This window comes from Gambusia affinis, linkage group LG13 (assembly GCF_019740435.1).
Source record: "Gambusia affinis linkage group LG13, SWU_Gaff_1.0, whole genome shotgun sequence".
In the NCBI taxonomy this organism is placed as follows: Eukaryota; Metazoa; Chordata; class Actinopteri; order Cyprinodontiformes; family Poeciliidae; genus Gambusia; species Gambusia affinis.
This window is the reverse complement of record NC_057880.1, coordinates 4,259,312-4,274,478: the sequence shown is the minus strand read 5'-3', so window position 1 is coordinate 4,274,478 and position 15,167 is coordinate 4,259,312. Positions and strand designations below refer to the sequence as shown.

The 15,167-nt window shown below is 38.4% G+C and overlaps 1 protein-coding gene across 3 annotated transcripts in view; it reads right to left on the bottom strand.

Moving 5' to 3' along the window:
* Positions 1-827: 827 nt before the first annotated feature.
* Positions 828-15,167, bottom strand: part of hspa12a (heat shock protein 12A) — a 30,311-nt gene continuing 15,971 nt past the window's right edge. For 2 of the 3 annotated variants that reach the window (XM_044137106.1, XM_044137107.1), the window contains 5 exons: positions 12,614-12,700; positions 8,953-9,057; positions 8,617-8,875; positions 6,983-7,086; positions 828-5,901 (listed from right to left, as the gene is read on the bottom strand). In XM_044137106.1, coding sequence (XP_043993041.1) covers positions 5,270-5,901; positions 6,983-7,086; positions 8,617-8,875; positions 8,953-9,057; positions 12,614-12,700 — 1,187 coding nt within the window. In that variant the 3' untranslated portion in view covers positions 828-5,269. The remainder of the gene's footprint in view (positions 5,902-6,982; positions 7,087-8,616; positions 8,876-8,952; positions 9,058-12,613; positions 12,701-15,167) is intronic. The other variant, XM_044137108.1, reaches the window with a different exon arrangement.

The window sequence follows — 15,167 nt, the reverse complement described above, 5'->3', positions numbered from 1 at the left end:
ATTCTGGGAAAGCTACACTTACTTCACGTCTGGATCTTTAGACTTTTGTCAAGAATGTTCAGGCGCATTTCTTCATTTGCCCTTAACATGTCCAGATTTTACTTAACAAACTTTATGAAATTCTCAATGAATGTTTTTACTTTTTTTTTTTTTTGCAGTTTTCACAGACGTCATTGTGAATCAGTGGATTACTTATTGTTTTTAACAGTACCTGCAAATGATCCCGAAGACACTTTGACAACTCTGGATCGTTCTTTTGACTCGTCTGCCAGAGACGCTATAAAGGGTACTTGGCTGTGACTGGATTATGAAATGAAATGATACTCTTTTCACTTCCTGATTGTAGTTGAACAGCACTCCCTGGACAATTCAGTAATTTAGAAAATGCATCTGTAGCAAAGATTTTTAGCATCTTTAACAACATTAAGCCCATTTGGACAAGGTCTCTTTTCACACTGTGTAATACTTTAGTCGTGTAAATCCTCCATCAGTTAGTACTAAACAAGCTGATATTAATTTCAAAGTAACGTAATTGTCTTTAAAATACTGATGGGTACAAACTGTCTTGTTTTGTTGTCTGCACTTTCTATGCATCAAATGTGCAAAACTAATTCAGTGCCATTCCAATTTTTTGACGCACAACCTAATTAGTGGACTAATTTGCTTTGACTTCAGTGTGTGTGTGTGGAATATATATATATATATATATATATATATATATATATATATATATATATATATATATATATATATATATATATATATATATATATATATATATATATATATATATATATATATATATATATATATATATATATATATATATATATATATATATATATATATATATATATATTTATATATGTTGCGTGTGTGTTTGTCCTACCATGTCTCAAGGAATTACGGATGTCTTCCCTACTGAAACTGAATTTCCTATTGCAGTTCTATAACCTGAAATAAATCAAAAGTATGTATAAGTTCTAAAATTAACATATACAGTTCTATCTGCTGTGGCATAAAAAAGAACCAGAAAAATCAGAGAATAATTTAAAATATTGTACTGAAATCTAAAAGGAGAAAATCAGTGGTATCAAAAGTGGTCACACAGTGTTTCACTGCTAATTTCTTCCCTGCATTTAATTCCTTTGTCAAACATCGCCATAAATCAAACACTACTCTGACAAGTACGTCTGTGAAACATCTATTGTTAGATTAGAAAAGCAAAAGTTGTGGCACTAGCTAACATATTCTGTTCTCCCTCGAAATGACCTGAACTCAGTTCTGTTCGGTTCACTTCATTCATGTAGAGCCAATTCACGACAAACGTTGCCTCGAGGCACTTTACAAAGAAAATCCCTTCAATTCAATCACACATCAAATCAAATGAATCATAGTTATAAAACAGTGCGTTAAATTCAGTTAATTCTTCAAATCAGTCTAAAAAGTGTCTTAAGAAACCCATCAAATTGCATTGAGTCATTGTTTTGCAGCATTCATTCCTCCTGGACCAGCATGCAGTGACAATCGCTTGTGTTCCAGTCGGATAAATTGGGTTTAAAACCGATTGAGTTGAATGGAAGACGCCTTGGAAAGAGACCCTGGGATGACGTTTTGTTCTGATTTGGAGCGACATTATGAAACGGAACGAAATATGTATTTAGGGAGAGGCTCTGTGAAAAACAGCAATATTAGCAGCATAAAGGCACATAGATATAGCATGCTGTTCAGAGGCAAACAGCACAATGGGAACGAAAAGAAATGTTTGATTTGATTAAAAAAAACAACAACGTTTGATTAAATTAAGCTGGCGGTGCTTACGTGATAGAAGGAGATAAAGATGTCAGTGATGAGTGCAGACTTTGTCTTTAAGTCACATTGGTTTTCTAAGCTAAGTGTATGGACCAGAAGGTAAAATGATACTCTGCATTTTCTGTCCTAACATTTTCCAAATATCATGTTTGACTTGGAGAAAGTCCTCTGGAAAAAAAAAAGAAAAAAGATCTGGAGAAGTTTGCATAAGACGTTATTGCTTATGACGCCTCAGTCCTTTTACAAGAAAAACAAGCAGACTAACAGCTCCATGAAATTTGATTATTTAGGAGTGTCAAAAGAATGTCATAACACACAAATGATTTGCTAATTTTACTTCAAATTAAGAATGCACATTTCTTTCCATCTAGAAATAAGATTTGTTGCCTCAATAGACAAAACTCTCCCCAATGATGCTTGTGTGCAAATGCTGTGGTTTATTCTACAGTCACGTCTCTCTTATGTGCAAAGAATCCACCCTAACGCTCTGTCTGAGGAGGAGTTTTGGAAGTTTAGATACAGGCTGTGAAAACTTCATGAAAACATGGTTGTGTTGTCAAGACAACATGTTGTTATTACCACCAAAGCTCAGACACTGGGCCTGCTAACTGTTGTGAATGAAGTCTGTATAAAAATCCACGACAAAGTGGAGATCCAAATGTGAATCAGTACCATAAAAGAAGAAACTGGATCAAAAAAAATATTTCCTCTAACATGATGCACATCTACGGAGGCCTCCAGGGGACGTGGAGGATTTTTTCTTTTTCTTTTGCGTTCTCTCAGAATAATCTGCTCATCAGTTCATGCGGTAAAATTGAAACCTGTAAGCCATTCTTACAGTTCCCATGGCACTTTTTAATGTAATATAAGGTTTTCATAAAGTTTTTTCATGTATGTTAATATCTCGTTGTGAAATATCGGAAGTTTTAAATCTTTTTTTTTTTTTTGTAGGACAGAAATGCACCACATACCTATGATATAAACAGAAACTTTCCGTAAGAAGGAAAGAAAGAAAAAATACATCCAAACTATTTGGACGTTTTCTGAGTTGGCTCCGTAGCTTGTAAATGCAAAATGTCATGATGATTCTTTTTTTTTATAAACTTGCACAGCCAAAAAAAATAAATAAATAAAAAATAGCCTTATTTTACTATGCGGAAACAGATTTGTTCATTGCCATAATTTTAAACAATTCAAGTTTCCAAGTTTTGTTTATGTTTGCAGAGCTCAAGGTCACATTTCAAATGTGATACGAACAGAAATCCGCACTGGTCACACGAGCATAAGAGGGGAGGAAAACATTTTTGGCTGCACACACGCACTCATTCTCACACATGCACGCACTCTTATTTCAAAAGCTGCTCTGACAGCATTAGAAGAATCTGTACAATATTTAAATAGTGTATTTCTAGAAGTAAAAGTGATTATTATGATCTGGCCTGCACGTTTTTATTCCCAGTTCTACCTGAATCAAAGCCCTGCCAAGCAGGAAGCGCTGCGTCCAAAAGCTGCTCACTGTTCGCAAAAAAAGAAAAAAAAAAGAAAAAAAAAAAAGAGAGGGTCAGTCAAGGCTGTTCTTGCGTTTCAGATCGACTTTGGAGCAGTTTGCAATTTCCCTTTCGAGTTTATTTCTCCTCACATAAAGCAGCGCTCCGTTGAATTCGATCTGTTGTGTTCAAAAGAGTAATCCAAAGTAGAGGAACGTGAACTAAGGTAAATAGTCAAGGTCACAACAATCCTGCAAACACAGGTAGGGAGCCAAAAAGCAGATGGCTGATTCATGTGCAAAATATGTCTGCAACGATCAACATCAATTTTATTAACCTAGTTTTGGAATTGACTAAATATTAAACTATTTGCAGTGAAACTGGTCCAGATGAAAGTAAATATACATATGAGTCATAATTCTGCAACTTTGTTCCGTCTGGTTATTTAGGTCACTAACATTTTTTTTCTCCCAAACAGTAAACTGTAGCTGCTTGCTGCTGGGTTCAATACAACAAGGTTAGTGAAAGCTCTGTCTATTTCCTCTTAGATAGGAATACTTAATTGATTAATAGTGGCTAATAGTTGGTTAATATAGAAAGAAAATTGACACTGACATCAGCATTCTGAGGAACTCATTTTACGTACGCTGGCTGAAAACGAACCAGGCTGAAAATCCGTTCCATATTTTCCCAACAATATGGATGTAAATCCCGGCGGACGTTGTGCTGAAATGAGGAAGTGTTTTGAAAGAAATGACTTGAATCTGTCAGGTGTCAGCGTTTCCAGCATCGTTCTGCTTAGTCTGGAAAAAAAAAAAAAAGTTTTTTCAAGAAGATCGGACTAAATGTTGTGTTTCAAACGTCTCCACTTTGAATAGGGGCTACATGAGTAGACCGTTGGTAAAAGGGTAACTTTTAAGAACAAGATAATTGCAGACACTAACATAATTCATTTAAGGCTAATTATTAATTTAGCTTTAGGACTCTGACTCCATGAAGACAGATTGAGGAGCCATTCTAATCCAAAGCTATCTGAAAAAACTGCTGCTTTCATTGACATTCCCTGGAAATGACTTGGGATAATTGTTACTTGCACTATATAGTCTTACATGGATTGAATCACACTTGGAAAAAGATGAAAATTTGTTTATGCTAAATGCACCTGATGCTAAATGATAGCAAGGTCTTGGTATCCTTAACAATCGTTACGGATACCAAGGATTCCACTCACCCCTTTCCGTTGGGGGTGAGCGGAAAGCAAATACTGTTCAAAGTTTGGCAAGTTATCAAACTGATCTACAGTAGTTTTTTTTTTTTTTTTTTTTGCACAACGTGCCTTGAACACTGGACTGAGATACTGTAAAAAAAAAAAAAAAAAAAAAAAGCATCAATCTTAATTTAGAGGAACGTTATGATGAGGAACGTCAGCCGTTCCGATACCTGGGAGCGCCTACGTGTGCAGCGTTCTGGGGAATTTGGAGCAAATAAAACGTGTGTGAATAGGAGTTCTGTGTGAAGGTTATGATTTGTGTGTGGATCGCCTCTGCAGTGCACTGCGAGATAACGTGCAATAGTACTAATGACTAAGTATTCAGAGAACAGAAATCAGAACTGGACAAGTATTGACGGTGTTCCCTTTTAGACCTGACAACGCAGAGCTCCTGCTCTCAGAACAGTGTTTGCTTTAAGCCTTTCAGCAGAACAGAGCTCCTCAGTAAACAAAGTGAAAACATGGGAACCAGCGACAGCTGAAGCAAACTTTCTATTTGATCCCTTTACCATAAAAGCTACAGTCCAACACTTTGGGAGGTATCATGTCAAAGCCTATCAACATTCTTCAACCAAACGTATCTGAGCCTGGAATTTTATACTTTGCAAATTTCTAGTACTATTCATAGTTGTTATGTGGAAGCTGTATTTTCATGACTACTGCTTCTGGGGATTCTGGAAGCTAGGCTGTCGTACGAGCATTAGTGGCTTAGGAAGTCGATGCTAGCTTTGACGGTGCGTCCTGTGGACACGTCTATAGCCATGGCTCGAATCTCTGTGTCACCGAACTGCATGAGGGTCTGGATCTCACGGCGTGGGGCTGAACTTTCTGTTCCACTGACATCTAAGCGAAGCGTCCCACACTTCCTGACCCCGGGCTCGCTGATAAACCCTGCGCTCTCCTTCTCTGAGCAATAAACATGGATAACTATAACCTGTTGGGAAGGCTTGGCTGGCGTGTAGCTGCGCTTCACCATCTCACCCAGTGCCACAGATTGGTCAGCAGCAATGAAAGTGTCGAAGACGTCTGTGCACCAGCGGGTTCCGTCCTTTATCAGCAGTTTCTCCGGCGGGTGCTTGCCCTCCACGAATCGATTAAGGACACCTACCCCGTATGTCAGGGGTGCACGACGCACTTTAATGACACTGGGGTCCAGGCCAAACAGCACAGCACCTTTCAGGATGGTTAGACCAACGTCGTGCGGGATGATGATTCTGGAGCGGCCCTGAAGCATGTTCTGGACAGCCTGCTGCAGCAGGGCGGACTCAGCAAAACCTCCAACCAGGAACAGGAACTTAATGTCGCTAACTTCTGGCTTCTCAAAGAGTTCAGCTAGAGAAGGCACACAAAAAAAAACATGAACGAGATTATCAAAAAACAAAGTAAACTCATTACTGTGATGATGTTGAGCTAATTGATTCAGTGGGGAAAGCAGGGTTTTTAAAGTAAATGAATGGTGGCACAGTTAGGCTGCCTTCACACTGCAGCCTGAAGTGCTTTAGGAAATGTCCCAACTTCTTCCCCCTATATGGTGCACCTGCCTGCTAATGTCAAAAAAACACCACAATTTTGCAATTGCTGTGTTTCCATTAAATAAGAAATGAAATTAAAATCACAAGTGAATAAACTTGTTCATGTGATGTCATTAGAACCATGGCAGCGACGGATGTAAACAGTTACACAAGATTATATTCATGATTCAACTAACACTCATCAACGATCAGCCATCAGAGGAGACATCGGCAACAAGGCCCTGATACCTGGGAGCGGATACGTGTGCAGCCATCTGGGAATTTGTAGTCGGTGGTTTTTACATGGTTTTCATCAGAAGTAATATCTGGTTGTTGAGCATGTGACTTGTGTGATAACATAAGTTGGGTTTTTTTTCTAAATTTTTGTCTTTTCAATTTGCACAATCCTATGGCTAATGGAAATGCAGCTAATATCTACCTTGGCTGAGGAATCAACCAATCCCGGCACAGTGGTTTTAGGGCGGGGGTCCCCAAACTCGGTCCTGGAGGGCCGGCATCCTGCATGTTTTAATTCTCCCCCTGGTGGCACCAACAACCTCTTCAGCAGGTCAATGTTCTTCTTGGGCCTTCTAACAAGCCATCATTTGATCCAGGTACTTTAAACCAGGGAGAGAACTGAATTGTGCAGGAGGCCGGCCCTCCAGGACCCACTTTGGGGACCCCTGTTTTAGGGCATATGCTCTTGTTAGGTGACACTTATCCATCTTACTGTAAGAAAACTGGCCCACTGAACAAAAACTACTTAAGGGAATTAGTTTGTTTCAAGAATTACTTCACAATACGCAGAACAAGTCTTACAAGAGCTACTCTGTCGACAAATAATAGAGTTTCTAGGCAGCAACATGTGTGTTTTAATGTTTGATCTCATAAGTGGAGCTTACTGAGATGTTGGATGATGTGGTCTATGGTCGGTTTGAAGAGGGTATTCATTGCATCTGGACTCATCCTCAGCATCCCTTGAGATGACCATTTAACAAAGTCCACACTAAGGAGGAGAAGAAAAATCTGCTTAATGCAAAGTCCACAGCATAGTTGAGTAAAATAAATCTTCTTTCTTTCGTCTTCTGTCCTGAACCATCCTGTGGGACTCAGGCAGAGCGTGGCAGATGTCACGGTCGGACGGCAGGGGAAGTGGGTCAACTGTCCCGTCAAACCACACAAAATAAAGCTTGTGTTTATTTAATGTGGCTGTGATGTAGCATAACTATAATCATTATGTCTATAATAATAGTAAAGAGGCAGCAATTAAACTGAGAAACTATTTTAGTGAGTATTTACAGTCAAGTACAAAGTTCATCATAGACCCTCACAGTTTTCCACTTGAAATGACTTTCTTTCTACAAAGACATTTGTTCTGACTGGAAATGAAAAAGGTACAGATATTAAACAATAACAAAACAATGTGAACAAATACTTTTTTTTTTAATTTACATTTTATTAAAAAGGGCTGCACAGTGGCGCAGTTGGTAGAGCTGTTGCCTTGCAGCAAGAAGGTCCTGGGTTCGATTCCCGGCCCGGGGTCTTTCTGCATGGAGTTTGCATGTTCTCCCTGTGCATGGTGGGTTCTCTCCGGGTTCTCCGGCTTCCTCCCACAGTCCAAAAATATGACTGTCAGGTTAATTTGGCTCTCTAAAATTCTCCCTAGGTGTGAGTTTGTGTGTGAATGGTTGTTTGTCTTGTATGTCTTTGTGTTGCCCTGTGACAGACTGGTGACCTGTCCAGGGTGACCCCGCCTCTCGCCCGGAACGCAGCTGGAGAGGAACCAGCAACCCTCCCGACCCCATTAGGGAAGAAGGGTGTAAGAAAATGGATGGATGGATGGATTTTATTAAAAAGGCAAATGTTGAAAATGAATCTTTCAATTATCTCCTTTCCATCTTTAGATCCCACCACCAGACTCATGTCAGGATGTGGGCTGGGCTTCTCCAACATGCAAATATCACATCCAGTCAGAAGAAACATATTGCTAAAGTTACGGAAGTACGCAATAGAGTAAAAGAGTACATCCAAGGGAATGGGTGGCGCTATTTAAACATTTTGTTTTTTTACTCTTCAAGCTATCGCTTTCACATCTTTTATGAGGATGCAAAAATCTACCACTGAAGATATTTCTCATTTCCAGAATAGAAGTTGACACTTGCCCCAAGGCTTTTAAAAATCTGTGAACTATATCTCTAAGTGGAATCACTTTAGGTAAACTATTGATGCTCCTGGTGGCCACAGAATCTGTGCTTTCTCTACTGCTTGCAAACAGTTATTATCGATATATAGCTGACCCTGCAGGTATAATTAGACAATGTGTGGATTATGAAATCCACAATAAACTCCATTCACTTGTGCCATCCTTTTCTGACGTTTGAGATCTATTGACGTCACAGGTTGTGTGAGATCTCCATTCTAGACAAACATCTCATTAATCACCCAACTTATAGTGAAATTTGTGCCCACAATGAATGCATGCAAACATCTGATCAGCGTCGTATACGATTCCTACAGCGTTTCACTTCGCACTCACTTGCTTTTGCGCAGAGCGTGGTCGACGCTGTGACCCCGGAACTTCTTGTAGTAGTCGATGAAGGAGAAAGGCAGGTTGATGTTGAGAGGGTTGGTCCTCTCAGGAGCCGCCGCTCTCTTCCGAGACTCAAATGCAATCATCAGGTCCACCCAGGCGGCTGGCCTCTTAATTTTAAACTGGTCGATGAAATCCTGGCCAAAGATCTTACACAGCAACTTCTCAAACTCATAATCAACCCCGATAGAGCCATAAGGTCCACCTAAAGGAAAACATGGACTTACATAAGGAATCACACAACTATAAATGTGACGACTGGCTCTAAAAGTAGCTTCTTACCCGAGGCCTTGTAGAGTTCTTTTAGATGTCCTTCTGGAAGACGGATTTGATGGACAGTCAGGTCCACTGTTCCTCCCCCACAGTCCATTACCACATAACGGTCACCTGCAAAGAGAACAAGCAGCAATTGTAAAGTAGCAGCAAACCAAAGGCCTGCAGCTTGGATGTTCTCTACCAACATCCTTCCTCAAAGGATTGCTCCAACATACGGTGGCTGCTTCTGAATTCTTATTCAATTTGATAACATTCTTACTTAATCAGCTTCCAACTTTTAGATGTGCTTTGAGAAAATAAGTTTTGTCATCAACCTTCTCTTGCAGGTAAACCCTGGAAAGATTTTTTTTTCCCCCTAAATTTGGTCTGTCTGCTGATTCAGAGTTCTTCTCCCAGGGAGACATGCCATTGCTCCATAGTTTGTTGTATTTTCATCTTGGACAGTCACTTGTTCGTCCAAGCTGTCATCTTTCAATGACAGCATGAAAAACATTTTCAAAATATTAGTGTAGAGGACAATCATAAAGATGTATCAGGTGGAACAAATTTCCCAGAAAACTAACTTCCACTGCTGCTCAACATCAGGCAATGTTTGTTTGTGAATACACTAAATTCATTGTTGTGGCCTATCAAATTCAAGTTTCTTACCACAGCTGGGCATACTCACATGCACCATTCTCCTGGAGCTTGCTGTTACACTAAAAATAATATTTTTTTAGAGTATACTTTACTCCTACTGGTTTGTTTGTCCGTTCTTGCATTCCTCTGAATGCCAGACTGCAGTTCTCTTGCCAGGAGGATATTGAGGAAGCACAGCCTTCATTCACATGATGAAACGGCATCTGTCAAACGTCTTCATCCATCTAAAAAATACTGGCAACCGGCCTTTATTTAGTCTCCATGGTAGTCAACTGTTGTGCTGGCCAATTGATGGTTTTAGTTTTCATTAGTTCCATTCAAGAAGCATGAATGGAACTAATTCACCAAATAATCAACATGATATCTTGCATTAGACTTAGTTAGAACTACCCCTTTATCAGTGGATGTCATCTTTAAGGCAGATATTTTCTGTTCAACATCTTTCAAGTCAAGCTTATTTGTCCAGTTCTTTACTATCTTGTAAAGCTCTTGTGAGGATTTTGGACCAAAAGCCTTGTACTTGGGTCTTTTTGCTCTTGGATGTTTGCTGTGAATGCAAAGGAATAATATTGTTCAATGTTTTCAAATCCTGCACCCGACATGGAAACATCATGTCCGCCAGCAGCCAAACTTTTTCACTTTCTAGAAACTGCCACCCTACCATCTTCTGCTTTCGAGCTTGTTTATTGTCTTATCCAAATCCATGAGAATGTCAACAATCAAATATAGTCAATTTGTAAATGACTAAAGATTGGAGAACACAACAACAACAACAACAACCTGGTAGGTCTTTTGGGAAAAACAAACTGACCAGAAACAACTGATACATTTTTTTCTTATATATCTCTGAAGTTGACTAACAATTGTTTAAATTGAGTCTAAATCCAGAAAGGGGTTTTAAATATTTATTATACATTTTCAAATAACTACGCTCTATCATATATCAATGGTCAATGTTCTCAATGAAGAATTCCTAGATAAACTAAGAATAGATTGTAATAGAAAGCTTTTACTTACCAGGCTACTTAGTTCTATTGTTTTTCTGTTTAGATTATATTTTTACTGAATTTTTTTGTTGTTGCTTAGATCTCACTATTTTAGTTAATTTCATTTGTTCATTTATTCTCATTGATTGTTCTTTGGAGTGTTTCTGTGTTTCTTCAGTGTTTCTGTTGACTTTTATTTGCAGTTTTTTTTTTTTGTTGTCTCTCTACTTTGTTGATCGCCTCTCCCTCAGCCTGCTTTCTGCTCCCCTGCCCAGCTGCATGTCATTTCACCATTGTCCTCTGCTTTCCATTCTCATCTGATTAGCCCCGCTGGCTTCCTGTCATTTCCACTCATTCCTGTGTGTATTTAAGCTTTTCGTTCTGCCTTACTCCTCACTGGAAACTCACTGTAACTCAGGGGTCTCTGGGCATTTTCCATGTTCATGTTTGCGCTTTGTTTGGACAGTTCCTCTCCAAGTTGTTTGGCCACATCTCAGTGTAAGAGTTTCTTTTTCGTTCATTCAAAATGCCTTGTTCCTCAGCTGACGTCTCTGTGCTTTAGTCCCCCAACACTGGTCCTGAAGATACACTGCTCTGCATGTTTTAGAGGTCTCTGCTTTAACACACCTGACTCAGATAATTGCAGTTCAGCAAAAGTCTGTAAATCAGGGGTATTGACGCAAGTAAACATCTAAAACGCCATGGTTTCCCCCAGTGTATTATCAGCCTTGCGGGTCACCAGGCTTTACTTGTGCCCCCACCAGGCTAACCATTGCTTATTTTTGCAAGTATTTTGAACTTTTTTAAATATGTTTTACGACCTTATAGTTGGTGTTCAGGTATTCATCTTCCAATCTTTTAATAACATACAATTACCAAGTGATATTTTGAAATTTCCTCTCAAGTTTAAACATTTTTAAACTCAAAAACACGACGGGACACTGGATGAATGACTGTCCTCGTCCCCGACCATCAGGCTTAACGATTCTTCTGGGGGAAACCTTGAAGATGTAGGTCAGAGTGCCTTGAGGACCAGAGTTGACAAAGACGCCTCCACACCACCAAAGTGGACCCTACTCTTGTGAAACAGCTTCTAGCTACGATTACAGTGACACTTTTAACTTTAAACTTTTCTTTTCGTGATAAAAGCTTTTACATTCAGTACAAAGAGTGAGTACGTTTGTGCTTGGGTTGTTCACATGTATTTGTATTTGGTGGAGGCAGCACGCTCACCGGCTAACTTGTTAAAGATAGTGGCCAGCATGAGGAGACTGTGTACAGTTCTCACAAACACTACCGAGCTCAGTTTTTGCTAAATGAATAAATTTGTTAAATTGACAATATGGCATGTTTATTCAAATTTTAATCGCACAATCCAATAAACAAACTGAACTTCACCTGCATGAAGACTGGATAGATCTGCTTTTAAGTAGCGTTTCCTTAGATTACGCTTTCTGTGCTTTGATGCTCCTGTATCTCTAATGTTGCTTTTAATGCTAGAGTTTGTGTACTTTAAGCATTTCTAATGATTTGGGTGATATCAGCTTAATTAGTGCATCTTAATTTTTGCTTCTTCTATGTAATAAATAATATGGTAGACTGGGGCGGAGGGTGTTTTGCACACATATTGGATATGAATCAGTTTAGAACCTGGTAAAGATGAAATAAATTGCAACTTTAAATCCAAGAACTTGTATTTTCTCAAGTGAATAATTATGCATAGAAACTGAATTGGAGACCATTTTCACACTGTTAGCAAGGAAAGAAGAAAAGAATAAGATCTCTCAAGGGGTAAATGTGACTCTCAGTCTTCAATAGTGTAATCTCGTCTGAGTCATACCACATGCTGCTCAGCTAAGACAGAAAATACGCCAGAAAGAGGGTAAAAATATGGAAAAACGTAAACAAATAACAAGGCATTGAAATGGATGTTAGTTTCACAGGATAATCAACATGCCTTTCTGAACTGAATTGTGCAGCAGAAACTCAGTCAAGCACACCGACCCAGAAAGAAAAAGTTAAGAAGAAGAGAAAGACACTACCTTCTTCCAGCTCCGACCAAAGCTCCCCTATGACATTTTCCACCAAAAAGGTGCGGCTCTGTCGGTTGCGCCGTGCATGCTCCTTAGCTGGTTGTTAACAGAAAGAACATTTTGCAATGAGTGTCAGGAAGGCAGGAAGCTCTGCTGTGTGAGGAAGTGATGCGTACAGTGAAAGCAGCAAGCTCAGGTGAACACTCTATAGAATGTAATAATATTTAAGATATATATCTACATATTACATAATAAAGGGGATAATTTTCTATTATTACATGATAGAAAATGGATTATTATTTAACTCAGTATAAGCAAATTTGCGTTACAATATTATACTGAGATCCCTTTCCTTTGTATTTAGATTTTATTTTAAGCGTATAAATCAGTATTCTTGTTGTTTATCCTACAGACAATAATGCAAAGGAAAAACATGCTGCTCAGGTACCTCCAGTTTCCTATATTATTCCATTCAATGTGCATACAAGGGGTTGAGGTCAAACAATAAAAAAAGGACTAACAAAAATCTATTTAGGATTTAGTAAGTTACTAAAAAAAATAAGAATTTCACTAGTAAAACAACCAGAATATTAATTTTGTTCTCCAAATAAGAAGCAAAAGTGCATTGCCTATCAGAAACTTGAATATTTTGGTATCAATCCGATATCAGGTGAATGCAGGGCCAGTATCGATACCTGGTCCGATACCGATACTTTTTCTTGAAATGTCAATATTGTTGAATATTTTGGTGATTTGACTTCAGCTGGTTGATTACTGTGTGGTTTATGCAGGGGCGCCTGCAAGATGTGATCAGAAGGTAACACAACACCGTCACTGCAACTGACCCGCAAGAGCACAACCACGTCACCAACGCACATCATGTCACACAAAACCAACATTTTATTACATCATCACAACAGATGTAGCAGAATGGACACGATCCCAATAGTTGTACTTTCACTTCAACAGTCAACAGAATATTTTTCCAAAAGCAATGGGATAACCAACATGGTTTTGGAGAAATGTGAGACTGCTTCATGTGATTTTTTTTTTCTTTTTTGTTATAGTGGTTTTCTCTAGATTAATTTTTTTTTAAAATATATTTTAGCCTGTTATCTTTGTTTGGTATCACAGCTTTTGGATGATCTTAGAAGTGTGTCTGTGTGACTAAATGTTAAAACAGCATGGATCACACAAAGGAATCTTTTTTTTGACAGCATTGAAACACATTCGGTTGCAACAGCAATAACGATTACAAGCAACTTTCTGCATTAACATTCTCCAAATCCAAGGGAAAAATACCATTCATTCTTGGGCTCATTCAGCCATTCTTGTGGTTTGGGTAGAAAACAAGTTTGGATGTATCTGAGGTTAGGAAATATGGAAAAAAGAAAAATCCACAGTGTAAGACGATGTCCGTCAATGTAAGTACGGGTTTCAACATCCAGCAGTGTGCTTTTACAGCAATGTTCAGCCCCCCGTTAGTGAAGAAGGATTTCATGTATAGAATTATATTATAATTATATTGCAAAAACAGAATAAAAAAAAAAAAATAACTTTGATTGATAGGGCATAGAAATGCATTTAATGCTCAACTTAAACACCTTAGAATCAAACATACTTTACATTTACAAAAACAATTAAGCAGTTAGTGTTGAAATGACTTATTGTTCATGCAGACGGACGTAGAAATGAACAGGAACATATTTGCCCAAACCAGAGGACATCTCATAGTGATATCAGGCGGCTGACAAAGCATCCAAATCTCAAAACAGCAAGTATGTATCACCAAATGAAATATGGAGACGCCATGCAATGTGACCAGAGCTTGACAAAGTTTGATGGGATGACATTTTGGTTTTGGCATGACGCTATGTGGTCAGAACATGCAATACCCAGCATGCAGGGGTTTTTATTTCTTACAACACAGTGTAAAAAAAAAAACATATTGTGTGTGCATGCTGTCCCCTCCCCACTGTTTGAGATAAAGTAATTGTTGAATATTTAATCGTTTGTTTGAATCACCAAATTGGACTTAAAATGCCAATTTAGTTCCTGTGACTAAAATAACCTACGGCAGATGATTTTAGGGAAGGAAGAGGCATTATTTGTCACCAAAACCTAAATGTCTCTCTTGTTTGCACATTTGCATTTAGTTGTACTAATTCATAGAAAACTTACCACAAGTTTGTGGTCACACAAAAATATTTACCAGAGTAATAAATTAATGACTTTTATCACTGTGTATTTTTGGTGTATTGAGTATGGAGGACCAAAACTGACATAGTTAAAAATAAAAGAAGTCTATATTTTTTGGTTTTCCTTTTCCCTACACATGCATCTTCATCAAGAAATGTATATGTGTTGTTTTTCCTTTTCTTTATAAATGGGTTTTTGTCAAGAAATTTATATATTTTCTTTTGTGTTTTTTGTGTTTATTCTTAAACGTGCTTCCATTTTTTATAAGCGGGCTGGAGTTATAACACAGTTATAACAAGTCCAACCAATCAGCAGAAGCTGAAGCCTGACGACACCGACCTTCATTTGCATTTAAACATTTCTC